The sequence below is a fragment of the Sus scrofa genome, chromosome 2, assembly GCF_000003025.6.
Source record: "Sus scrofa isolate TJ Tabasco breed Duroc chromosome 2, Sscrofa11.1, whole genome shotgun sequence".
NCBI classification, from domain to species: domain Eukaryota; kingdom Metazoa; phylum Chordata; class Mammalia; order Artiodactyla; family Suidae; genus Sus; species Sus scrofa.
Genome location: NC_010444.4, coordinates 150273879 through 150300966, shown reverse-complemented (window position 1 = coordinate 150300966; position 27088 = coordinate 150273879). Strand labels below are relative to the sequence as shown.

The 27088-nt window shown below is 52.4% G+C and overlaps 1 protein-coding gene across 13 annotated transcripts in view; it reads right to left on the bottom strand.

Annotated features, from left to right (window-relative positions):
• ABLIM3 (actin binding LIM protein family member 3) overlaps nt 1–27088 on the bottom strand; it is a 163030-nt gene that overhangs the window by 122248 nt on the left and 13694 nt on the right. For 6 of the 13 annotated variants that reach the window (XM_021084998.1, XM_021084989.1, XM_021085003.1 and 3 more), the window contains exon 2: nt 4335–4434. In XM_021084998.1, the coding sequence (XP_020940657.1) occupies nt 4335–4347 (13 nt within the window). In that variant the 5' untranslated portion in view covers nt 4348–4434. Of the gene's footprint in view, nt 1–4334; nt 4435–4532; nt 4731–4824; nt 4973–5447; nt 5590–27088 lie in introns of those variants that run through there. The other 7 variants (XM_021084986.1, XM_021084995.1, XM_021084997.1 and 4 more) reach the window with 4 other exon arrangements.

Genomic DNA, 27088 nt, shown 5'->3' with positions numbered 1-27088 from the left:
CCCCCCATCGATGAGCCTCTCAGGTTTTTTCACTGAATCCCCCCAACCACGCCACACGGTCACTCCTGCCCACAGGACACCCATGACACCACGTGGGATCAGAGACGTGGTCTACGCTGTCCAAGATGCCAGCGAGAGCGCGTGAGCGATTCGGAAGCGGCTCTCAGCACCCATACCCCAGAGCGCCGGCGTCCACGGCCCCAGGGTGGCGTCGGCCTGCCCCCGACAGCCCCTTACACAGGACCCGTCCGCGCTCTCTTCAACAAGACAGAGTCCACTCCAAAAGGGTAGCAGCCCCCAGGCGTGCGAACCCACACCAACGACCAAGGAAGGCAGCCGACGGAGGGCGGAGGGTGGACCTCGGGATGCTCCCCCGCCTCCGTGAGGAGCCAGCGCTGCCTCTGCGCCGAGGAAAGCCGCCGCCTCTAGAGGGCCTGGGGCTCCCACCAAGGGAAGCATGGCGTTTGTTTCATGACACACCTGACACACAGAACTGACTCCAGCTCCGGGCCTCTGGCGCGCTGGGATTAACTCAGCCTCCTCTGGCTCGGATTCCCAGCTCTTGGGAACGCCCGGGGCCAACAGGGAATGGGAGACACTGACGGCAATAACCAAAGACTTCGTGATGCCTAAGAAAACGCACAGTAGGTGGTGACATCCTAACGGCTCTGGGGCCTGTGTGAGAGGGAGGGGTCTGGAGTCAGCTCCCCCCTTGCTCTGGGGTTCTGGAAAATGCGACCACGTGATTGCGTGAAGAGAGACAAGGCCCTAAAGGACAGGGCCAGGGGCACGGAGAGCATCGCTGGGGGACGTTAGCTGGACTGGGGCCGGCGGGCCAGGAGGCGTGATGGGCAGAGGGGCTGGGGGTGCGGGAGCGAGCGGGCTTTCCCGGAGGGGAGGGAGGGGCCCTCCGGGGCGATGGGAGCGTGAGGAAAGGCTGGGGCTGCCCGCAAGGCTGGGCCACAGGGGACCCTGCAGGCCTCGCTGAAGGGTTTCCTCTCGCATCTGAAGAGCAAGGGGACCTGCACTTGAAGCAGAGGGTGGATGGGGGAGACTGCAGGGGGCTGGGCTGGGTGAGGGGGGACCATCAGGAGGCTGCCTCAGGTCAGGAGACACATGACAGGCCCTGGGAGTCAGGCTGGGTGTGTGCAGGGAGGGAGGGCTGGACACAGACCCACCCCACAGGGCGCTCTTTCCCTGAAGCCCTTGGCCCATGGGAGGCACCACCCCAGGCCAGGGCTGGGTGTCCTGCTCAGGCTCATGGGGCCTTGGTCTCTCTGCAGGGACCCCTCCTGCGCCCCCCCCCCCCCGCACTGGCTCCGAGGGCCGGAGCCCACCTGTTGCATTCTGCCAGGTCTGGACCAGGCCATCATCCGCCCACTCCACCATCTTCGAAATTGCCCCCTTCTCTCATGGCCCCGCTTTTGCTGTGCTAAATCTCAGCTCTCAGAGGAATTCTGAGGAAACTAAAAGGTACTTTGAGAAGTCACTGACTGGACGCTCCCTGTATTCGCATCCGAGACACGTGTTTCTTCATTGATAAAAACAATTTACACACAGTTATAAGGCAGTCTCTCACAATCCTGTTTAATCCTCAAGATCACATGTCCACATTCCTCTCAACTGATGACGAAGGGGTGACATCCGAGAGGATGAGTGACTTGCTTGCTCATGTCCTGAAGTCAATAATGACAGGAACCACCAAAACCACTGCAGTGACGATGACAGCCTGGCCACCACTGCTGACATGACAACAGCTATGTTCTGGGTACCGCTCTGCAAGTTCTACATGACACGCGGCCACGTACCTCTGGTCCCCCCAGGCAAGGTCCCCTCACTCCCACCTCGCAGATGAAACAAGCTCTGCGGACCACACAGCTCGTAAGTGAAAAGAGAACTGACCCCAGGACCGCCCCTTGCCAGGGCCACGTGATCAAGTCTTACCTGCCATCCCCGGACTGCAACCCGCACCCCACTTCTCCTAAGGAAGCGACTGACGTGTCCTAACAAGCTCATGGGGACATGGGACCCGCCATGAGCCACGGTGCTCACGGCTGCAAAAGGCCCACGTCCACGTCCCTTTCCCAGTCCAACCACTGCCTGCGTGACTCGAAGTGACTGAACATTAGCTCCAGGGTTTCACCTGTAAAACGGGGGCAGGAACACCCGTCTCACAGGCCGGGGGTGCGTTTAGGGAGGCCGTGCAGGTGAAACGAGCGGCACAGCGGCTGCTAACGAGCAAGGGCTCAGCAAGCGCACGCGACAGAATGTCTCAGGTTCCGTGTCGGCCACGAGGACTGAGCTCAGAAGATGACAGCGCTGAGGAGGAGGTTTTTGCTTAGATCAGTCACCCCCAGGCCCTGTGCCGATGCTCTGGCCCTGTGACCCTGAGGCTGTCACTCCCTCCCTCCCACAAGGTCTGATTTCTAGTCCTTGTGCAGACGCCCCGCGTGAGGAGGAAGCTCAGCCGCTAAGCCCTGGGCAGGAGTTCCCCCTGCTGCGCCCCCAGACAGCCCTTTGGAGAAGCGCTTCCTCTTAGGGAAACTCAGGAGCCCCCAGGGCTGCCCAGGTCACCGTATTTTCCACTAGTCCTAGAAAATAAACACACTTGCCCACTCAGAAAAGAGTGTATGAGGTTGGAACGACATTTTTGTGAGCCCTTTTCTTCTGCAGGATTCAATTCTATCAGTTGTTATTGAAAAAAATCAATACAAAAATAAAGATCCGTGTCCTTCTGTTAGAAATACTCAGTCTTCCCAGTGGGGCAAGAGGTCCTTCCGATTCCAGAGAGAAGAGGGTAGGACGGGCTGCCTTCTTGCCTTATTTCCCCGTTCCCTGACAGACAGATGAGCCTCTTTCTCTGCTGTCACTTAGTGAGAAAGGACTCCCATATTAAATACATTTTCTCCCTTAGAGGTGGTGAGAAATGACAGGCAATTCACATCTGTACTTGTCTGAAGCTCACGGACGCAAATACGAGACGATCACGCCTCCCAAATTCTGCTTCTTTCCCGAGCCTGCTATGAACCCCAGCCCCACGGCAGGCTGGCAAAATCAAGAGGCGACATTCTTGGGCTGAAAGAGGCAGAGGGAGTCCAGCGACACTCCCTGCTTATAGCACAGCTAAGGAACACACAAAGGAGGACCAGCGGAGAGATGAGTCACGCCAATACATAGTAAATAAATAGACTTCATCTCCATCTCCTTGGCTTTCGTTTTGTTTTCCTCCGCTCCCTGCCAACAGCCTTGAAATGGAGGGAGGGTGGGGAGTCTGGGTTTGGTCTGGACACAGCCTCCGAAGGTACCAATTTTTCTGGCCTTGCTTCTCAGCTGTAGCTTTTTTAGAAGAAACTTTCAGATTCTTAGATTAGAAGGACCTCTAATTCAACCCTCCTCATTTTATAGACGAGCAGTCTGGGCTCCAGAGAGGAGACGGCGAAGTCTAGAGCCTGGGAGGCGAATGTTTCTGGGGTTCTCCCCTCCAACAACCCCACCTGCTGCTGAATGACCCGGACGGGCTAGGCCGGCCAGGCGGCAGGAGCACAGACTTAAACCCAGACCCTTTGGCAGAAGCCCTTGGTCCAAGGGGCTGTCCTGAAGAGGAGCGGATGGGGCCTCCCGTGTTTCTTACTGCACTGGAGCCACCGAGGCTCAGCCCAGCAGCAAAATGTCTGGTCCTGGCTCTGCAAAGCAGCTGCTGCTGCTGGCATGTTGGAGACCTTGGCCAAAGGCTGTCTCTTTTCTCCCCAGCTCAGGACGGCTGAACAGCCTGCAGGTGTGTGAAAAAATCAGCCCTGGGCCCACGGGCTGCTGGCGCCTAAGAGCGGAATATTTCACAATCTCCAGACCCAAAGGTGGCTTCCTAGCGATTTGTTTGTCAAAGGGCTTGTTTCTATCCCACCGCTGCCGCTGGCCCACATCTACCCACCCACCAGCCGGAGGGCCGCCTCCCTGCTCCTCCCAGCTCCAGGACCAGCAGGGCTGCCATGGCTTTCCAGCTGCGAGCCAGGAGGTCTCCCCAGAGCCCCCCCAGTCAGACAATGGCCACACGACTGCTTCCCAGGCCTTCCCAGGCATTGCTAGAAGGAGACAAGCAGCCTTCCCCACAGAGGCAAGCGGCGCTGCCGATAAAACGTTAGCAAAATGATCACGAAAAGCAGGAGCCATATCCCCGTGCCCGGGAGGGAGCACAGAAAGGACCAAGGAGGAGTCTAGCGGCCATGTGTCCACCCCGGGCCAGGCTTCCTCGCTCCTGCCAGGCAGCCCCAGCGCCGGCTTCTGCACCTCCCGCCCCCACCCTGTTCCCATGGCGAAGGAGAGAAGGACCCACTTACTGCTCGTGTTCATGGTGATGCCTTCGCACTGGGTCTTTCATTCAATACGGAGACTCCGGATGCTTTTTAAATCTTCAGACCGTCTGACCTCGCTCATGCCCTGGGGGGTGAAAGGGCAGCCCCGGGTCAGCTCCGCATCCTCAGTGCTCTCTCTCCCTCCGGGCTGGAGCCCCCGGCCTTGAAGGCGGGCGCACTAACCAGGCGCAGGTGAGAGCAGCCGGCCAGGAGGAGGCGGCGGCGGCCGCGGCGAGGACGCCGGCGCCCCCGGCCTCCTGCTCCCGGGACCCGACTGCCCGGCAGAAGCGGGGCTGGCAGCGCCCGCCCGCGCGCACCCCCGACCGCCGCGGCCCCGCGGCTCCGGAGCCCCGAGGGGGTGTGGACGCGGGGAGGCCGGGCGCGGGCCGCGCGCGGGGCGCCGGGCTCCGCGGGGCAGGCAGCGCGTCCCCGCCCGGCGGCCGCCCGCGGCGACGCGCCCCGCCCCGGGACCCACCTCTCGGCCGGCGTCGGGAGCCGCAGGCCCCTGCCGGGCCCCGGCGCCCGGCTCATGAAGCCCGCTGCCCGGCTGCGGCCGCGAATGGCGCGGCGAGCAGAGCCGGGCGGCAGAGCTCGCCATCCGGGCTGCGGGCTCGCGGGGTGGCGGCGCGGGGGGCGCGGCCGCTCGCTGCTGCCACCTGCTGGGCGCGCCGGCGCGCACCCAGGCCCCGCCCCGCCCGGGCTTCCCGCGGGGTCCTGGCGGGGAGGAGCGCGGGCGGGACCCCGGGGCCCTGCGGCCGGCGGCGGGGTGGGGAGGGGGCCCTGCCGGAGCGCTCTTCCGCTCCGTCCGTGCGGGGTCCGAGGCCTCGGCCACGGCGGGCAAACAGGCCCGTCCTCGGGTCCTCGGGAGGGGCTGCGAAGCAAGGACTGGCTGTAGCAGGACCAAAGGCAGGGCCAGAGGGGTCACTCCCAGCTCTGCTTCTGACCCGCCGGGGGTGGTCTGGTCCTGGGCCGGGGGGTGCTCATCGCCCTCGGGTGTAGAAGGTGGGGGCTGGGCAAGCGGGCGGGAGGTAGGGGGTTCCTCCTGTCTCCTAACGTGGGTCCCTGCCTCCCCCTTCCTCCCCCTTGTCAGGGACTCACCTGCTGCAATGGGTCATCATCTCGCCTCCAGTGAGAAAGTGAGCGCAGCCAGAGAATGGGTCTTGTCTGGAGGGTTCCCAGCCAGGCCCTCAGTACCTAGAAGAGCACCTGGCACAGAGTAGGAAGCAATAAACATTTGTTGACAGAATGGCCCAGGTGTGCTCTGGGTCTGCTATGAGGCTGCCCTCCGAGTAGGTCTAGGAATCCCCAGCCTGAAACACTTCCCTGTCTGTGGCTAACAGCGGGTCTGTGCCCTCATGACTCAAGCTCACCCGTGCACCCAGGCTTGCATGGCCAACTCACTCTCCTCCAAAAATCTCTTTCCTGTAGTTAGTTTTTGTGGGTGTGTGTTATGGAAACCTATGTTCAGGTTTTCTTGGTCGAGGGTGAGTGGAGCAAGATTCTTTACATTCCGCTCCTCACCCTGTCACCTTCTGAACCTAGTTCACGGTCACAAAACCATGACTTTTGAATGTAGAAAAACAAGACCGAAAGACCTTATAATCCCTGTCTATAGAATGACTCTGGTTAAAGCGTGTGTAGAATCAAAAAGCTGTGAATACTCACACCCTCAACTTAGAGACAAGGAAACAGTGGTTCAGAGAGGCTGAGCCACCTGCCCTCAGACACACAGCAACTGGTGGCAGACCTGGACCAGATCTTCTCATTTCTAGCTGGGTCCCTTGTGAGAGTGAGTCAGTGCACTAGAATCTGGGGTGTCAGGCTAAGGGTGGGTGCTAACTTCTGAAAACTGGGGCAAGAACTTTTAGATGAACGCGATGTTTCCACCTTACGCAGGTGAAAAAAATTTGATGTGGTTCATGACTGCGAGATGAGACGAAAGGATCTTTAGATAAATGGCGGGGGTGGGGTGGGGTGGATTTGAAACACACTTTGGTAGCTTATTAGGAACTGTTTCCAGCAGAGGAGGGATAATTCCAACCTCCCCACAGTTTTGTTTGTATCACAGTCACGGGGAGAGCTGCAACAATGTGGATTCCCAGGCTCCTGGTACTTTTGCTCTGTGTTTTAAACAAGCATCCCAGGTGATTCTAAGACCACTCTGCTAATGAAAGGGCCTAGAATAGCTTTGAAAACAGTAACGCTTAATAAATATTTAAATGATTCCCAAGATCGCTTTGGAGCGCCCCTACATTTTCAGATTGAGATTCCTGATTTAATTCCCAAGTTATATATAAATTGCTGGGTTCCAGTGCTCGGGAGAAGGTATTCTCCCCCCCAGGGGAGAGAGCAGCTAAACTTTATATGTAAAATTGATAGGACTGTTCAGTGAACATAGTTATCACCCAAAATGTCAATGTTCAGAACTTTTCAAGTTTCAGATTTACGTAGTCAAATAAAAGCTTATTAGCCATTTGCTCATTCATTCACTCAATCAGCAGTCGTTTATTGCGAGTCTACTTTGTGCCAGGCCCTGTGCTGGCAGTTGCGGATACAACCAGACAAACAAGGACCTCCTGGTCTTGTTGAGTACATCTTTTGGGGGTAGTGGGATCGACAGGACTTAACGAAGCTGGGTATCAATTAGGTAAACGAGACGGTAGCTTGCTCCAGAGCCTAGAAGCTTCCCCCCTTGGCTGATCTTCAGTCTCGGCTCTGTTACTTACTTAGCAAGAGACTCAGCCTCTATGAGCCTCAATTTCTTCATCTATAAAATGGTTACAGCATGGTAACTGCTTCCTGGACTGTCATGTGTATGAAAATACTCAGTGCAAGGCTTGGCAATTCCCGAGGTGGACGTATGAGAATTATGAATATTCTCCCTCTGGATCCCTACCCTCAGAGACAGCCCTGTCATTTTGTACTGACGGAGACCTTTCAGCCTCTTCCATAGAATGGTGGCCGTGAAAATATGCCTCAGAAGCTTCCAGTTACAGGGGGCTTCACCGACCAGTTCCTCTGGGCAAGGGCTCTTTTGAGTACTGCATCCAGCTTGGTGCTGATGAATTCAGCTCTTTGGAGAGATGACTGGTCTACTCTGAAAGCCCCGATTGGCTTCTGTGGGGGCAGCGATCTTATTTTCCCTGCACAGTCACTGGGATGGGAAGAAAGGGGTTAAAAGAAGCTGACAAGCTCTGCCGGTGAGGATGTCTTCAACAATCGAGGGAGGGAGCCGGGAAAGACGCAGGAGGAAGCCAGGGTGGGACCCTCCGTGGAATCAGCTGTGAAAGCCATCAGGAAAGCCGACTCTTGGCTCTGCCCTGGCAGGGGAATGGAGCTGAGAGCCGCAGAGCAGAGGGTCCCTTTGTCTGGACGTTTGTTTTGAACTTCAAAGACTCCAGAAGGGACATAAACAAGCCTCACTCGGAAACAGGCAAATGCCCCTGCGTGTTGGAAAACCAGGTGGCCAAACCACTGGGAGACAGAGTTTCCACCTTCTTCAAGGGGAAAGGGGACAGGTTGGGGCCCAGCCCCGCCCAGGCTGCTGCCCTCCTTCTGCTGCTCTTCCCCCAAAGGGCCCCCTTCCCTCCTGACCTCCTGTCCCGACCTGGGGGCGCCTCTGGCTCTATCCCCCCCCCACTGCTATTATTACCAGCAGCCCTGGGCCCCCACCTTTTCCAGTTGCATTTCTCTTATTCCCATCCAGCCCCAACTTCCGTCCTCCACATGCCCCCCCCGCCCCATCTCCATGAATACACTCACGTTCCTTCCTCACCCTGACAGGTCCTTCTGGTCTGTGTGGGGCGGGACCGGTGGGCACAGGTGCTTGTGAGCGGGTGGTCTCTACCCGCCACCCTGGACTATCTGAATATCCCACCACGGGTGCTACTCTTATTTTCCTTTTTGAAAAACAGTACAAACAACACCCAGCGTAGTCGTTCTTAGCAACGTGATCGACACGTGGTGGTCGCGGGGGCAGGTTTTCGTTCTACGTGGTTAAGAACATTGCAGGGAAATATACAGGTTCTTTAGGGTTATAGACATATGTGGGCATGTTGTGCTATATATGACATCACACATTTAAAATACAGAGAACCACGGAATATACAAAATATATCAAATAGTTCCATCATTTTTCTACCAACAGGCTCCTACATAGGTCCTACACATACTCAGACCTGGGATGCATGGAGAAAGGCCTGGAAGGGCACACCCCTAATTATCAAGCCCTTGGATCAGGTCAGCTTTTGGATTGTGTGGGTGTAACAAAATCATTTGGACAGGCATGTGATGTGAGAGACTTGGGCAGAAATTTATTTGAAGAACTAAGGCATAGCTTTGTTTTTTAGTTGATTCATTCATTTACTGAATCAACAACTTTTTTTTTTTTTTTTTTTTTTTTTTTTTTTTTTTTGCCACCCCCTGGTCTATGGAGTTCCTGGGCCAGGGATCAGACCTGAGCCACAGTTGGGACCTACACCACAGCTGCTGCAAGCCTGGGTCCTTTGAACCTGTGTCCCGGCGCTGCAGAGACGCTGCCGATCCCACGGCGCCGCAGCGGGAGCTCCAGCAACTTCTGCTTGTTCTTTCTTCCTTGCCAGGCACCACGGTGGCCAGGAAAGGTGGGGGGGGGAGGCCATGGGTAAACACACACTTAGGGTTATAATCCGCAAAGCCAGGGGAGAGGGGCACTCGGGGCATGAAGGGGGGGCGTCTGCCCCAGCAGGCGACGCTGGAGCTGAGGCCGAAGAGGGCGGCATCAGCATTGTGACTGGGAGCAGGGCTGGGGGCATGGGGCTAGTGGCAAAGGAGAACCGCAGGTCAGAGTCGGGGCGGGCCCGGCCAAGCGATGTGTCTGCAGGGGCGTCTTCGCGGAGGAGCTGAGCAGGGTGTAAACAGAACCTCGTCCAGGACCTGCGACCTGGGGTGGAAGGGGCCCTGCTGGGCCGGGAGGTCAGAGGCCCTGCTTGCTGTCCCGACGCAGCAGGATAAAATGGTCCCGATTAGAGGCCCGGCTCTACGCTTCACAGCTGCGTGGCCTTAGGTGACTGACTTAACGTCTCCAGGCCACAGCTTAGCGTGTAAGGCAGAGATGAGGGCGGTACCCACCTCACTGGGAAAACCAACAGCAATGACAGATGCCAACCTAGCATCGTGTCCGTGTCCACACCCTTCACTGTCTCGGAACAACGCGGCGGACCTGAGAGGGGCCCCTCTCTGGGCCTGAGTTTCCACGTTTACAAATGGAAGATGGACAACTGAGTCCTGAGCGTCCCTTCACCCTCATGGTCTTGGTTCTAAGCCTCTGAGTGTGTGGGGCTGCGTCCGGCAGAAGGTCCGACCATGATCTAGGCTGGTCCAGGGACGCTTGGTCCCGTGGGGGCCCCACCGGTCTGAGCTGAAGTCCCGATCCCCAGGGAAGAGCGGTCCTCCGGCCAGGGCACGTGTGTGGCCTCCTAACGCCACGTCTGCACCTCTCCTCGTCCTGGGGGACCCCTCGCCTCCGTGCAATTGGCAGGACGCAGGCCTGTTTTTCTGGCCGAGACAGTGTTGCGATGGGGCCGTGCTTTTCCTCTGGTTCCACACATTGTTCTGCAGAGAAACGTTTACAAAAATCAAAGGGGTTCCTGAGGTCTTTGGGAAGCTTCTGGTGGGGGGGAACAAAGGGCCTGGCTTTGAGATCAGAGTGTTGGGGCCACAGTGTCGGCAGCAGGGGAGCCTCGGGCAGACGGTCGCACGGCGGGGTTCTCCGAGGCCTCGCTCCCATCACATCCGACCGCAGCCTGAACCTGCTTCCTGCCGCCACCGCGCCAGCAGGAGCCAGGAGCTGGGCTGGAGCCAGCCCCGGACGGAACCTGGGAGAGGGAGAGCCGGACCCGGGCCTGCCGGTCCCGAGGGAGACAGCCTGCTCTGGGCCGAGCTGCTGTGTGGGTGCATCCAGTCTCGAGGGGGGCCCCCCTGACTCGTCGTTCTCTCCACCAAGAGCTCAGCTCCCGCCTGCAGCTCGGCTGGCGGTGCCTTCCTCTGCTGGGCTGACCTTGCACACAGCCAGGCATCTCCTTAAGGTTCCCTCAGGCCTCCTGCTTTCCTGGGAGGCGTCCTCTGAGCCCAGATCAGTCACTCAGGGGCCACCTTAGCTAGCGCCTCCTTGGGCGCCCTGCACAGAGGCCCTTGGCCTGTCCGTGAGCTTTTCCATCTCGGGAAAAGGGCACACGTGCTCCTACCTGTACCTGGTTGGCTTTTCTCCTGTTTCTTAGCAAAGCTGGAACCTTCTCACCCCCCACGTCTTCACTGAATAGCCGCTTCCCTAGAGAGGCCTCCGTGACCCGCTCGCTAAGGGACCCCAGAGAGGACATTAACTAGTGGGTGGAGCAAAAGCCTCCCAGACGGCGTGGACGGAGCTCTCCTCAGGGCTCACCCACTGCATGAACCCCCAGGCCCTCGTCCCCCAAACTTGGCTCTCGTCCCTCTTTGTTCACTTGGCTCTTTAAGACCAAAACTCTGTCTCTGAACAGGATCTTCCACCAGGTCCCCGCGGCCCTGAGGAGGACGCGTGTCTCTGCTGGTTGTTAAGGTGCCAAACAGCTCTTCCCAGCGACACAGCTGGGAGGTCCAGGGCTGTCCCGCGCAGGAGAAAAGGACTGCGAATCAGAAGACCTGGCTTCCAGGTTTACTCTCACGTCCCAGCTCGGGCCACCAAGTAATTCCTGGTGTGTCCGTCCACTCAGCTGTACTGAGTAAGAGTGTCCATAAAACATTGTTATACTGTCAAATTCTCCCTTTCCCGTGCGTGTCCCGGGGTTGTTCCGGGCGTGAAACCGCGTGCTCTGCGAGCTAATCTATGCAAAGTGGGTGGAGGTTTTTTTTTCATTTCATTGTAACAGCAACGCAAGCTTAGTTATTTGCACGCAACTTGCAGCGGGTGGCAGCCGAGCCCCTGACGTCCAGGAAGGCCGAGGACAAGGACGAGCAGAACTCAGTGCAGGAGTCCTTTCCCCAGGGACCCTTAGTCCTTTCCCCTAAGGGTCGGTGCAGTGACACAGTGCAGCCCCCCGGCCGCCTGCACGCACTTGACAGCCTGGGAAAGGGAACCTGATCTCTACTCGCGAGAGAACCCTGCACCGGGTTTTCGATTGCTTTCCCTCTGTGTTCTTAGCGTTCATCACCAATAAGTTTCTCACTTAACAGAGTCCCAGAGGTGGTGGGAACCAGCTCATGTCAGGCACTGAGCTCATGGTGAAGAAAGATCTCCGGGTCTAGTCGACTGCGGGGTTGCGAGAAATTCTCACGACTGATTCTCCGTGGGCATTTAGGAATTGCAGCGAAGAGCAAAGCCTCCTCCCACTGTGGAGGAATGCTCACGAAGGGCACAGAGAGGAAAGCCCTCGGCAGCATCCTTTTATCCGTAACACAAAGAGAATGGGACACTGTTTACACCACAATCCATAGGGGGACGGACTGCGGAATGTCACACTAAGGAATATTACACAGCAATCTGCAAAGTGAGGCGAGTGTTTGCATGACCTGGGTAGCTCTTCAAGACCTACAGTCTCGCGGGGAGCAAAAGCAGGTTGCAGAACCATTTCCTACAGGATGGTATAATTTATTAAAACCAACCCATAAAAATCACACCATCTTTTCCAGGAGTGCACACGTGCATCTGCAGGCATAACAAATGGTCTGGGAGGCTTCCCAGCTAACTGAGAATAAGAGCATCCCGCTGTAGTGGGATAGAGGCCACGGGCTAATAAGACCACCAGGGTTGGAGGAGAGGACTCTAGGGGACATGAGCCTTGGGGGCCAAGTTTTATTTCATTTCTTTCTTTCTTTTAAATAAGAAAAATATGGAGTTCCCGCTGTGGCACAGCGGAAATGAATACAACTAGGAACCATGAGGACGCAGGTTTGATCCCTGGCCTCGCTCAGTGGGTTAAGGATCCGGCGTTGCCGTGAGCTGTGGTGTAGGTCGCAGATGTGGCTTAGATCTCACGTGGCTGTGGCTGTGGCTGTGGCATAGGCTGGCAACTATAGCTCCGATGAGACCTCTAGCCTAGGAATCTCCATATGCTGCAGGTGCGGCCCTAAAAAGCAAAAAAATAAAATAAAATAAATAAATACATAATAAGAAAAATGTGTGATTAAAATGATTAAAATGTGTGATTAAAAAAGAACGAGTCTTATTTTAAAAGTTGGCCTTAGACTCTCTTGAACGCTTCCTCACGGCTGATTCACGAGTGACTAACCTTGCACGGGTCAGTGGCTTAAGGGAAGGGAGGGCCACTCTTCACGGCCATGCTCTGGGCACTCTGTTCCATGCCAGGTCCTGAGAGTGAGCACAGCGTGGCCAGAGGCCGGTACAGTGGGACCCTCCTGTAACTGGTCTCCTGGTGACTCCACGTGAAACAAGTGTCTGCCCAGCACAGCCGATGCAGCACCGTCAAATCCGTGAGCACCGAGGCTCCAGGTCGAATCGCAGCCCTGCCTCCTTCTTTGGGGGGACCTGGGCTCGGGCCATGCCCGTGGTCTCAGCACGCTGCCGGGCCCAGGCTCCGACCTCTTCCCCCACAGGCTTCCTTTCCATGCGCCCACCTGCGACGCTGGCCCTGGTTGCTATTCCTTTTGGTCTGAGCCTCTTCCCTCTCAGCTCCGAGTGATGGGCTCCTCGTGCTTCAGGACGCGTCTCCATTGAGCGTTTTCTGCCCCAGAGCCCTTCCGCGTCACCCTCCATAAGGCTCGCAACGTGCTACATGTCCCCCTGAGCAGGGACATGGCCTGAAGTCACGTTGTTTCACATGTCGAAGCTCTTTTACCCACGGCTTTGCCCACTGGATGGCAAGGGCATAGGAGCCGCACCTGTCCTCCTCTGAGCCTGAGAGCCAAGAATGGCACGTAGCAGGTGCTCGGGAGAGATGAAAAGAAGGTGTGACCTTCTCAAGAGCAGGGAGAAGAGTGCGCTTGGGGACGGGGGTCACCCCTAGAGCCAGGCGCTAAATCTCTGAGGCAGGGAGGTGTGGGCAAAGGGACAAGCCCCGCGGCCCCTGTTCCCAAGTCGGCCACCATGTGCTGAAGGGCCAGGGCTGTGACCCAAGGCCCAGATGCTTCAGTTTGCTCATCTAGAAGATGCTTCTTTTCAGCTCCAAGATTTTACTAGATTATAAAATACAAATGGTTTGGGTCCACGTGCTCAAATCAAGATATATGCTTAAATACACCTTCTTTAATACTAAATATCAATTTAGTGTTGTTTTTTCCACCTTCCTCTTTCTCATAAAAAATGGAACGCAGACTGTGTGGCAGCATGGTCTCTGGCGTACGGTAATACAGAGCCCTTTATGCAAAATTCATTATGGAATCAAAGGCTGCAGTTTTCTCTCCTCATTTGTTTCTTGTTCTCCAAACAGTTTTCAGCTTTGGCATCTTTGTTAGTGTCCTTTGGCCTTTCAGCAGAATGAAAATTCTGTGCATCTAGTCATCGGGGCTGAGTTTCGAACATGGCTAAGCAGGCCTGCAAAAGAATATGGAATATTTGTTCTAGAACCCTTTGTTCAGGCACGTGGAGTTGGGAGTGAGAAGGGTGACTTGCTGAATTTCCATGCAACAGAAAGGAGCTGGGTCAGCTTGCTCTCTGAGGCTAGATTCTGATTTCAGGACTCTGTCTCCAGAGGTAACTGAGCAGGTGCCCTTGATTTGGAGGCTGGAGGCCAAAAGCCTTATAAAGCCTTCTTTTACTGAGCGCTTGCTATGTGCCAGGCCCTGGACTCACAGCTTTGCAGATATTATCTTATTTAACTGGGATTCTTCCAAGTGCCCTGCGAGATAGAAATTCTTACTACCCCATTTTTCAGATGGAGAAACCAAGGCTTAGAGAGGGTAAATCAAGTGTCTCGGCTCACGTAAGAGTGGAACTCAATTTAAACCTAGGCTGTCGGATGCTGAGCCTATGGACATTCCACTACCAATACCAGTACCAGTGTAGTACAGGATACCAGGCATATCCTGGAGTGCAGGTCTGGCTCTGCCAGGACAAGGTACAGATAATAAAAATAATCCCTAACATTCAAGTTTCAAATGAAGATTTTTTTTTTTTTTTTAATGGCTGCACCCACAGCATATGGAGGTTCCCAGGCTAGGGGTCGAATCCCAGGCTAGGCCCCGGGTCACTGGCCTCATTCTGTGGGTTAAGGATCTGGCATTGCCGTGAGCTGTGGTGTAGGTTGCAGACACAGCTCAGATCTGGCCTTGCTGTGGCTCTGGCATAGGCCACCAGCTACAGCTCTGATTGGACCCCCAGCCTGGGAACTCCCATATGCTGAGGGTGTGGCCCTAAAAAGCAAAAAAAAAAAAAAAAAAAAGTGGCAATTGACATCAGATTTTTAAACAATGATCATGTTATAAGCAAGTCAGGTACCATTCATTCCCTGGATAAACTCACAAGCACTTGTTATGCGCCAGGAGAATGTACATACCTTGCTGCCCCAAACAGAGACAGGCCCTGGCTTGTGGGGCTTCTGGTCATTTGACATCTGAGGAAATCAAAGTTGAGAGATTCTGCATAACCTGCCATTTCCATCCAGCTTGTCGGAGGCAGAAGAGACATTCAAACGCAGCCACAGGACCCCACGGCCACCGAAGGTGCCGCTCAGAGGGAAGAAAGAAGATCTCTAAGCTTTCAATTTGAATAGTTGCTTATAATCGCTTTCTTTCCCCTGGTCTTTGGAACTCTTCAACTAAACAGTCAAAAAATTGCCGAAGATCTGGATCAGTAAGAGCGGACTGCATGGGGCGGGGTTTCTTCACAGTGGCGCCATCGATATTTGGGGCTGGATAATTCTTTGTCGTGGGGTTTTCTGTGCATTGTAGGATGCGCAGCATCTCTAGTCCCTCCTACCTGCTGGAAGGTGGTAGCCGGCTGCGACAACCAAAACTGTCTCTGGATATTCGCAAATGTCCCCCTGGCTGAGAACCACTGGAAGTGAGTGATTAAGCAAACAAACAAACAAACACGCTCCCCCCAAATCGTCCTTTGCTCCAAGTCGGTGATAGTGTCACATTCATGGGACTCGCATCGTGTCACAAGTTAGGACCTCGCCATCTCATTTAGTTAAAATAATCCTCGGAATAACTTAGAAGCTTGGCGTCCTGGGGTGACCAGTTTCCCCAAGTGGTTTTCTCTGTAGCTCAAAGGCCCCGTCTGTGCTGCCCCCTGCTGGTTGCATCTTTAATTTAATTTTGGTGTGGCTCTGAAGGGAAGGAGAGCCAGGTGCTCACCACCCCTGAGGTTCCTTATCCCTGGAAAGAAACCCCGGGGGCAGGATTTAACAAAATGTCAGCAAACCCAAATCATCTAGGAGACACCTCAAAAATGTGCAGGGACCTTCTCTCTAGAGATTTTGAGCCCGTTGTGATGTACCCCCCCCTAAAGAGACAGCGCAGGCCCCCTTTCCCAGGTCACCTCCGCCCCGCGACTCCTGATTCCTCCTCCTCGCTTATCTAACCCCCTTCACGTCTGTACACAGTCCCGATAAGTAAACACTTGTATATTCACGTATTTACCTATTTACCATACGCTACATCCCCAAGGAAATTATTGCTGCTGAAAACCTCAGCTAACACAGGATACCTTAAAGACAGAGATAGTACCCTTTTCTCCGACTAACCCTACCCCCCTCGTCCGGCTACAGGAGGCAGGGGTGTGGTCTGTCCTGCTCTCTGCGGGTCCCGCACCCAGCTCAGGGCCGGCACGGGAAGGGTACACCGCGTGCATGTGGCGGAAATGAAGCAACCTCCCTCTTTCGGCGGATGTGACCCTTTTCCTCTTCTGCTCACAGTCATGCAGGCGCTTCTGCACCCAAACTGCCCGCCCTGCTAGTGCTCCAGGCCAGGGTCTTCAGCTTTGCGTCACAACGAGAGGGATGGAGTCGGCAGAGGGAGCTGTAGAGGTGCCGCGGAAGGACCAGAGCTACAGAGGGAAACTAGGGGACATTGGGAGATCACTGTACGTTAATATTAATAACTGCTCAAGAAAGCCGTCAGCACAAGGCAGGCTTGCTCGACTAGTGGGGGCGTGAGAACGGCCCCGGTCACTGGGTGGGGGATGGGATGAGGCCCGGATCCAGATTCAGACCAAGGGCAGGCCTGCGAGGACCGCCCTTCTGCGGACGGGAATACACACCTCACTGGGTGCCAAAGAGGAGCTACTGCTCCCAGAAAGGAAGAGGTGGGCTTTTCCGACCCCCACGCCCCCATGATAAAACGGTGGCCCAAGGATCCAGAGCTTCCTTGCCTGCCGGCTTGCATCTCTCACGAGCGTCCCTTCTTAATACATCTATTTCTTGCCTGTCACTTTGTCTCTCGCTGAATTCCTTCTGCGCAGAGACACAACGAACCTGAACCTCAGTGAGTCCAGACACCGGGTGAGTGAATTTAACTTGAAAACGTGCATTCAAGTCCCAATCTGGGTTTAGGCCGGGTTTGAGTCCCGGCACATGGGTTCAAGTCCCAGTCTGTGTTCTGGCTGGGTTCAGGCGGTTAATACCGTCTGTTTCAATAATGTGTCTTAGAGCTGGTCCCCTGACCCTCGACCTGGACCTGATTCGGCCCTTTCCCTGCGGAGGCACCAGCCATCATCATCCGACCACCTCCCCGTAGACGGCGTTAAGCGTCCTTCCGCTTCTCACCGTGCCCACCAGGCTGCTTGCACGGGGCTGCTGGTGCCCAGGTGCGAGTGGCTCCAGGGAAGACACGGAGGTGGACTCGCTGGTGGACGGGCTCCTCCTTCCTCTCCCGTTCGCTGGGGCGGATGCCTGCAAAGCTGAACGTTTCTGAAAGATGAGCTGGACGGAGGACAAAGTCTTTTCCCTGAGAGCCGGGGAGTGTCAGACCCGGGCTTGTCACACACACACACACACACACACACACACACACACACCCCTCCCGCCCTGCCTGCTCACTAGGAAACAACTTAAAGCACCAACGGCTGCATCTGTCTCCTTTCGCGGGAGCATCGGCACCGAGTCCCGAGGTGTGAGTCTCCGCAGAGGCCCAGCCGCAGACGCGCCTCAAAGTGCCGACCACGTGGCCGCGTCTTCGCGGCCGCAGTTCCCTCGTCTCGGTCGTGGGCGAGGGGCGGCCGTGTCACCTGAAGACGCTTCCTCGGCTGCCTCTCCCGGGGGAGGCTGCGTTGCCCACCCGCGACCCCAGGCCGGCTGTGGAGCCAAGAAAGGGGAAAGCGACGTTTGGGAAGGAGCACCGGGCGATGCCCGGCGAGGTCGGCGCGGGCCTGGCGGTGGCCTGCGTCCGGGGCAGCAGGTGGGCAGCCCGGCTCCTCCCTGGGCGGCTGGCTCGGTTCCTCGGCGGACCCTGGCAAGGGCTCGCCGTCACCCCTCGCAGAGAAGAGCCTGGGCGTCACGTAGGCTTTGGCGCCGTGACTTCTGTGCACTCCTGTCGCTGGCTGCTGGCTGCACCACACAGGCAGGTCCTCCTGGCTCGGCGTGGGCGTGCCCAGATGTGCCCAGACTCTTAGTTTCCAGATTTCTAAACTGGGGATTGTGTTAGTGCAGCTCTTACAGGGTGTTGTAAGGATGAAGTGCTTGTTTCTTTTGTTTTTACTTTGCTGACCAAGATTTATTACCCGTAATATAAAATAGTTCACATCACAAAAAATGTAAAATTTTAAATAAAGCACTTGTTATAAACACCAAGGATTGGCATCTGATTGATGTGGAGGGTAGAATGGAAAACAGCTGAGAGATGAGAGTCTGCCGGAGGGGGGCCAGTGAGTCTCCAGAAAGGGATCTTTCTTGCTGGGTGGCTCTTTGCTAGAGCTGGACAGACTTATTTCATTCTGGAAGTTCCGCAAGAGTAGGATCTTGGTCAATTTCCTTCCCTGCTCTATGGCTAGTGCTCAGAAAAGGGTCCCCCACAAAGCCGGTGTTTTGTAAATACATTTGCTTTTTTTGGTTTTACTATTTTTATATTTTTCTTTTTAATTTTTAAAGTTTTATTGAGCTACAGGTGACATATACATGGTATTAGTTTGGGGTGTATAAAACGATTTGATATTTGCATATATTGCAAAATGATCACAAGTCAGTTAACAGCCTCACACAGATAAAACATTTTTTTCATGTGATGAGAACTTTTAAGATCTACTCTCTTAGCAACTTTCAAATACACAGTACAGTTGTTTTGTTTTGTTTTTTTATGGCCACAGCTGCAGCTTATGGAAGTTCCTGGGCCAGGGGTTGAATCAGAGCTACAGTGGGGAACCTAAGCCATAGTGGATCTGAGCTGCATCTGCGACCTGCATGCAGCTCATGGCACTGCCAGATCCTTAATCCATGGAGCCAGGCCAGGGATCAAACCCACATCTTCACAGAGACAACACAGGGAGCTTAACCCACGGAGCCACAAGGGAAACTCCTAGTACAGTGTTTTTTGTTGTTGTTGTTGTTGTTTTTTTTTGTTTTTTGTTTTTTGTTTTTGTTTTGTCGAGACCCCTGACAGGGCTGGGTCCCCCCCCCTTTTTTTTTTTTCCCACTGTACAGCAAGGGGGTCAGGTTATTCTTACATGTATACATTACAATTACATTTTTTCCCCCACCCTTTCTTCTGTTGCAACATGAGTATCTAGACATAGTTCTCAATGCTATTCAGCAGGATCTCCTTGTAAATCTATTCTAAGTTGTGTCTGATAAGCCCAAGCTCCCGATCCCTCCCACTCCCTCCCCCTCCCATCAGGCAGCCACAAGTCTCACTCTTGGGCATCTATCTGGACAAAACTCTACTTAAAAGAGACACGTGCACCCGCATGTTCATTGCAGCACTATTCACAATAGCCAAGACATGGAAACAACCCAAATGTCCATCGACAGATGATTGGATTCGGAAGATGTGGTATATATACACAATGGAATACTACTCAGCCATAAAAAGAACACAATAATGCCATTTGCAGCAACATGGATGGAACTAGAGAATCTTATCATGAGTGAAATGAGCCAGAAAGACAAAGACAAATACCATATGATATCACTTATAACTGGAATCTAATATCCAGCACAAATGAACATCTCCTCAGAAAAGAAAATCATGGACTTGGAGAAGTACAGTGTTTTTAACCACAGTCACCATCCTGTACATTACACTCCAAGGCTTTTTTATCTTATAACTAGTGAGACAGACAGTCTTTGTCTGATTTATTTCACTTATCATAATGCCCCCAAGGTTTATCTATGTTGTTGCAAATGGCAGGAGTTCCTTCGTTTTCATAGCTGAATAATATTCCTATATGTATATATTTATATCCCATTTTCCTTCATCTGTCAGTGGAGACTTAAGTTGTTTCCATGTCTTGGCCATTGTAAATAACGCTGCAATGAGCAACACGGATGGAACTAGAGACTCTCATACTGAGTCAAGTCAGTCAGAAAGAGAAAGACAAATACCATATGACATCGCTTATATCTGGAATCTAATAAAAGGCACAGATGAACCTATTTACAGAAAAGAAACAAACTCATGGACGTGGAGAACAGACTTGTGGCTGCCGAGGGGGAGGGGGAGGGACTGGGATGGACTGGGAGTTTGGGGTTAGCAGATGCAAACTATTGCATTAAGAGGGGATAAGCAGTGAGACCCTGCTGTACGGCACAGGGCTCTGTATCTAATCACCTGTGACGGAACATGATGGAGGGTAAGGTGAAAAGAAGAATGTATATGGATGTATGGTTGGGTCACTTTGCTGTGAAGCAGAAATGGACAGAACATTGTGAATTAACTAATAACATTAAAAAAAAATACTGCATCACTTCTCAGCATTTTGGCCAAGATCAAGTGTAAAAAACAGCACTGCAGTGAACACGACGGTGCCCACATATCTTTTTACGGAGTGGTCTCTTTACTCAGACACGTACCTACACGGGGAAGTGCTGGATCATAGGGAGGCTTTATTTTTAATTTTCCTGAGGAACCTCCATGCTGTTCTTTGTAATGGCAGCACCGACACTCCCACCGAACACGCACTTGAGTTCCCTTTTCTCCACAGCCACGCCAGCATGTGCCACATCTTGTCTTTTTGGTCACGGTCATTCTAAGAGACATGAGGTGCTGTCTCGCTGTGGTTTTAGTTTGCATCGCCCTGATGAACGGTGATGGTGACACTGTCCCTTAGACCTGCTGGTCATTCGTATGTCTTCTTTGGGAAACTGTCTATTCATTTTCTCTGCCCATTTTTAAATCAAACTGTTTGTTTTTTGCTATCAAGTCGTATGAGTTCTTCACATATTTTGGATATTAACTCCTCATTAGATATGCGTTTTGCCAATAATTTCATCCATTCCACAGGTTGCCTTTCATTTTGTTGATGATGAAGTTCTGGTTTTCTCGTTGAGTGCATAATTCTCCTCAATAAGGATGCTTATTGTAAGATTCAGAACAGAGTATGGCTCCGTAGGTCAAGTAGGTGGGAAAAAAATCTGATGAGCATAAAACAAACGCGTGAATGAACCAGAAGTGAGGAATCACGTTCTGCTTCCGCTTCCACCCCGACCTCCCTGACAGCAGGGCCATGTATCGCCTCTCCCAGCTTCACTGGCCTCCCCCAGACTGGCCTCCAGGGTCCCAGACCAGCAGTTTCTAGGGGCGTTTCCCCATCGCACGCACTCTTCTCATCTGTTTCAGGGGTCGAAATTCCATCCTGCAGGATGCACCATACAGGCCACCTCCTCCACGAAGCCGTCTTTGTTCTCCCGTTGGGAAGCGTTTCTTCCTTCTCACATTTTCAGTATATTTCTCTGTTGGTGAGTCCCCCAAACGACATTTTGCATCCCAGTCTTTCTCCTGAACTCCAGAGTCGCATATTCCACAGTCTACTTAGCGTCTTCATTGGACATTGAATAGAGTCAATGTATCCACTTCCCACCCAGCCCCCCCCCGCCCCCAGCTAAGTTAATAGCTCCACTTGCGGGCTCTCCCATCTCAGTTAGACCTCCTCCTTTCTAGGTGCTCAGGCCACAACATCAGTCCCCCTTGGTGCCTCTCTTCTCTCACCTCCTACCCTAGTCCATCTGGGAATGTTTTGGGATCAGAGCACTTTCTACCTCGTCTCCTGCTGTCACGTCGTCCACGTCAGGACCAAGAGCCGCTACTGCTGCCCCCTCTCACCCACAGCCCATTTCTGCAGGGTCTTTGTAACGTAAGGGTCAGACCATATTGATCATCGGCTAAAAATCCCGCAACGGCTCCACATCTCACACAGAGGAAAGCTAATATTCCTTCTTCTTTGTTTGCTTTTTAGGACCGAACCTGTGGCACATGGAGGTTCTCAGGCTAGGGGTCTAATGGGAGCTCATCTAGCGGGATCCAAGCTGCATCTGTGACCTACACCACAGTTCACGGCAATGCTGGATCCTTAACCCACTGAGGGAGGCCAGGGATTGAACCTGCAACCTCGTGGTTCCTAGTCGGATTTGTTTCTGCTGTGCTACGATGGGAACTCCAAAGCTAATATTCTTAATTGACCTACAGGCTTTACCAAAGCACGTGCCTCTCTGACCCTCTCCCCGTCTGCTCTAACCTGGACATTCTCCGTTTGGCCCCCAGGTCCATCCTCCAGCCTTTTCCACTCTGCTTTCTTTACCAGGAGAGTGGCCACGGGAATCTTCAAACGCGCTCACTGCCTTCCGACCTGGATCAGTCGAGTGGTCCAGGAAGGGGGAGTGGCTGCCGAGAGAGGCGGGGGTACCTCGTCCTCTGCGTCCTTCCTCGCTAAGCCTGGCTGTGGCCTGGACCGCGTCCCCCACCAAAGACCACGTCCCTCCCACCAGCCGTCTCCAGGTCCAGAAAGCCTGCTCTCTGCTGCCCCCTTCTGGCCTATGAATGCGAAAGACGTGTGGCTACGGCTACTTCTCCAGGGCCCGGCCTGGGGTGTTTCTCTTTACTCTGTGCAGAGCTCTGTAAAGTCTTTTTACTTAACACTCTTCAGTTCCTTTTTAAGGTGCTCCCTGCTGCCTGCTCACCTTGAGAGCTCCCTGAGCCTGGCTCACCCTGTTTATAAGCAGCACTTGCCACCCGGGTCTCCCTCTAGCATCCTAGGCACACTCCTGCCTCAGGGTCTTGGCACTGGTGCTTCCCTTTCCCCGCAGACTTTTCTCCTGGATGTTCCTGCACCCCTCCCTCAGCTGTTTAAATCTTTGCTCAGCTGTCACCTTCTCAGGGACCACGTCTCCCTGTACCCTAATAAATACTGCAACCCCTCTACCCTAGCAGTTCCTGTCTTTTTTTTTAAGTTAAAAAAGTATGTATCCTCTTATAATTGCATCACTTATTTGTGATTTTTTACTAACTTTATCCTCCTACTAGACCTTAAGACCCTTGGAGGCAAGGGTTTCATCTTTTTTTTTTCCACTGATGAATCACCACTACCTAGAATAATGCCTGGAACATGGCAGGTGATGAATGCGTGTTTGCTGAATGAGAAGTTTGAGTATATCCCACTTGGTTCTTATCTCTCGATGGATCCACCAGTCCCCTTGAAATGTGTGACCCAAGTGCATGTGTCCTCCCTGGGAGATCTCCGAGGGGAAGAATTAGCATTTCAACCTGAGGCCCTTGGGCTGGACTTGGCCTGCAGGACAGTTTGTTTGTAGCAAAGCACTGGACCGCACAGTGTTTCAAATATCATTTTGATTTACCTTTCCAGCATTAAGAAATGGACTATTTCACTTGAAGACGTGGATTTGTTTTTCACGGCAAATGAGAAGGTCATGTTTTCCATCGTGGTTCTCACTTTCTGACAGCTGAGCAGGGCCTTCCTCTTCAGATGGGCGCGTCCCCCGCGGTGCGTCCGGTTGTCCCTCTTCCTCTTGTTTTCCGAGCCCTGCGAAGCTGCAGCCACCCAGCCAACTCCACGACCTACTCATCTGCTAGGCCCCTGAAACCACAGCAGTTTGCAATCCCTGTGGGTGAAGCATATCCCAGCGAGGCAATAAATGATGAATGATGATGATGCGACACTGATGACGGAGAAATAATGGGCTGAACTTCTACCTCTTCTATTCTTTTCTCTTATAACTTCTCTTTGTCTCCTGGTTCTGTCCACTCGTGTTGAGACCTCCAGATACAATTGCGGGTTTTTCTTTTTTTAGCTACATCGTTTTGCGTTTTGTATTCTCAAATTCTTTTTTTTTTTTTTTTTTTTTTTTTTTGTCTTTTTGTCTTTTGTTGTTGTTGTTGTTGCTATTTCTTGGGCCGCTCCCGCGGCATATGGAGGTTCCCAGGCTAGGGGTCGAATCGGAGCTGTAGCCACCGGCCTAGACCACAGCCATAGCAACGCGGGATCCGAGCCGCGTCTGCAACCTACACCACAGCTCACGGCAACGCGGGATCGTTAACCCACTGAGCAAGGGCAGGGACCGAACCCGCTACCTCATGGTTCCTAGTCGGATTCGTTAACCACTGCGCCACGACGGGAACTCCTCAAATTCTATTATTAGGTCCACTAATAATGTATACGCATGATTGTATGACCCCTGAGGACCGGAAGGACACGTTCCACCCACTTGTGCTGGAGGACGTGAAGGACACCGTCAACCACCCTGACTCAGTGAACAAGTACAGAACATTCTTCTCAACGACGGCAATGTAAACATTCTTTTCACGCACCCAGGGAACAGTCTCCAAAGTAAGTCATATTCTGGCCACAACACAAATCTCTGCAAATTTATAAGGACCACAATAATACAAAGCATGTTGTCTGATTATAATAGCATTCAACCGCAAATGAATAAGAGGAAGAGCAAAAAACTCTAAATAATTAGAAATAAAGAGATACACTTCAAAATAACTCACAGACCCAATAAGGACCCAGAAAGGAAATTCTAAAGTAATTTGAGTTGGACAAATGAAAACATAACATATAAAATGTGTGATGCAATTAAAGAAATGCTCTGGGAACACGCACGATATTAATTACTTATAACGAACAAAAGTCTCAACAATGATCTTAGCTGCCCACCTCTAGAACTTACAAAACAGAAAGCAAGCTAAACACAAAGGAAGCAGAAAGAAGGAAATTAACAGCAGAAATCAACAAAATAGGAACCATAAAAACAATAGAGAGAATCAATGAATCTATACTTTATAAATTTTTTGGGCTACATCCAGGGCATGTGGAAATTCCTGAGCCAGGGATTGAATGCATGCCACAACAGCGACAGATTTGCTGCAGTGACAACACCAGATCCTTAACCCACTGAGCCGCAAGGAAACACTTATACTTTGTAAATTTCTATCCAGTATGTTTAATTAAAAAAAGAGAGAGAAGGCACCAACTTGCCAATGTCAATAATGAAAGAGAAAACTTTATTATCTATCCTACAGAAATTGAAAGGTTAAAGAAGGAATATTATAAATAATTTTATACCAATAAATTTGAGAATTTACATGAAATGGAAAAAAATTGCCCAAAGGACCCAAACTCCCAAAACTCACTCAAGAAGAAATAGATAGTCCAAGCAATGATATACTTATTGAAAAATTAAATTTATAGCTAAAATCTTTCCAACAAAGAAAATTCTAGCCCATATGAGTTCAGTGGTGAATTTTATTAAACACTTAAGGAAGGAATAATACTAATTCTAGAAAAAAGTTCCCCCCCCAAATGAAAGAGGATTATATTGGAAATATTGGGATATTTTCCAATGTATTTTATGAATCCAATATTAACCTGATAGCAAAGCCAGACAAAGACATTACATGAAATCTACAGCCCAAATATCCCTCATGGACATAGATGCAAAAGTCATTGGCAAAATATTAGCAAATTAAATCTAGCAATACATGAAACGGATAATAGAATGAATAAGTGGTTTTATCCTTGTAGTGCAAGGTTAGTTCAATATTTGAAAATTAATCAGAAAAGAAAGAAAATTCATCATTGTAATCACCATAAAAAAAGAAAAACGATTCTCTCAATAGATGCAGAAAAGGCATTTTACAAAATTCAGCACCCATTCATAATAAAATCTCTCAATGGAGTTCCCGTCGTGGTGCAGTGGTTGACAAATCCGACTAGGAGAGGTTGCGGGTTCAGTCCCTGGCCTTGCTCGGTGGGTTGGGGATCCGGCGTTGCCGTGAGCTGTGGTGTAGGTTGCAGACACGGCTTGGATCCCGCATTGCCGTGGCTCTGGTGTAGGCTGGTGGCTGCGGCTCCGGTTGGACCCCTAGCCTGGGGATTTCCGTGTGCCGTGGGAGCGGCCCAAGAAATAGCAAGAAAAGACAAAAAAAACAAAAAACAAACAAACAAACAAACAAAACTCTCAAGAAAACTGGAGATAACAGGGAAGTTCTTCAACCTAAAAAGGCCAACTATGAAAACGTACAGCAAGCATCCTACTTACTGTATGACTGACTGCTTATCCCTAAGATCTGGAACAAGGCAAGGACATTCGCTCTCACTAGTATTCAAAATTGTATAGAAGACAAGAACAAGAAAAGGTACATTAAGATCAGAAAGGAAGAAATAAACATTGTCCTCCCTTGCAGACGACAAGACTACCTGTGCTGGAAATCCTCAAGGCTCCACAAACGATACGTTACCACAGTACCGAAACCAGGCAACACAAAGAGATGAGTCTACGAAAACACATGCAGGATTTATGCGCAGAATTTACAAAACATCGGTGAAAGAAACGGAACGAGACCCCCATAAATGGGGAGACGAACTGCAGCCATGGATTGGAAGGTGGCCTCAGTGTTGTCTGGATGTCCTGTCTCCTGAAACTGATGCACAGGTTCAGTGCCTCGCCGTCACCTGGTGCACCAGTGTGCACTCTGGATGCTCCAGACCAGTCTGCTGAGGCGGACGCCCAGGGCATCCTCAGCAGTGAAGGGGTCCTCCCAGGACATAAACTGGAAGAGGCTGCTGCCCTCCTTAAAATGCTCATGATGCTCAGGGAGCTTGGAGAACCAGTTCCGGATCCAAGCAGCCAGAAACACAGGCCCTGTGTTTCACGACCTGGCCCTGCCGGCTCTCGGGCTTCATCTGCTTACTCTCCCCCGGGGAGGCAGCAGGCTTGCCCACGGCTTCTGTTTTGGGACAGATTGATTTGGAAAACTTTCTGTAACTTGGTGGAAACCTTGGTTTTTGCAGCACCGCCCTGGATGAGACTCCAGAGGCCACAGAAACAGTCTCTCCCTCGCGGGGGAGCCTCGAAGCACCGAACTGTGACTCTTCCCTTTGAGTTTCTTCTCGTGTTTGCTAAACGGGAACTGAAGCTTTCCTCCATGTCCTGACTTGCTTTACTGAGTTATTAGTTGCCCCTTTCTCAGGAGGTTTCAGGCGATAAATGTCTATTTAATCTGCCACCTAGAGCTGGGTGCGTGGTCCCAGGCGGCCCGGAGTGGAGCGGGTTTGGCCGTCTTGTCCTGTCTCCTGGAGTGACCTACAGTGCCTTGCTATGTGGGAGCCTCATTTACCGATAACCCATGTTTAGAGTTTGAGGGTACCTAAAACCTGGACCCGTTTCTTTCTCTTTTTTTGCACTTTAAAAAAAAAATTCAAGTCCAGTTGATTTGCAATGTCATGGCAATGTCTGCTGTACAGCGTTGGGCATGCTTCTCGGACGTATTGTTCTTCAGCCATTTCCCCACCTATCCTTGCGTCATTGTGTTTTTGAGTGTATTTTGAGTTAAGATTATTACATTTCTTGTATTTGCTTGTTACCTTATGCTGACATTTC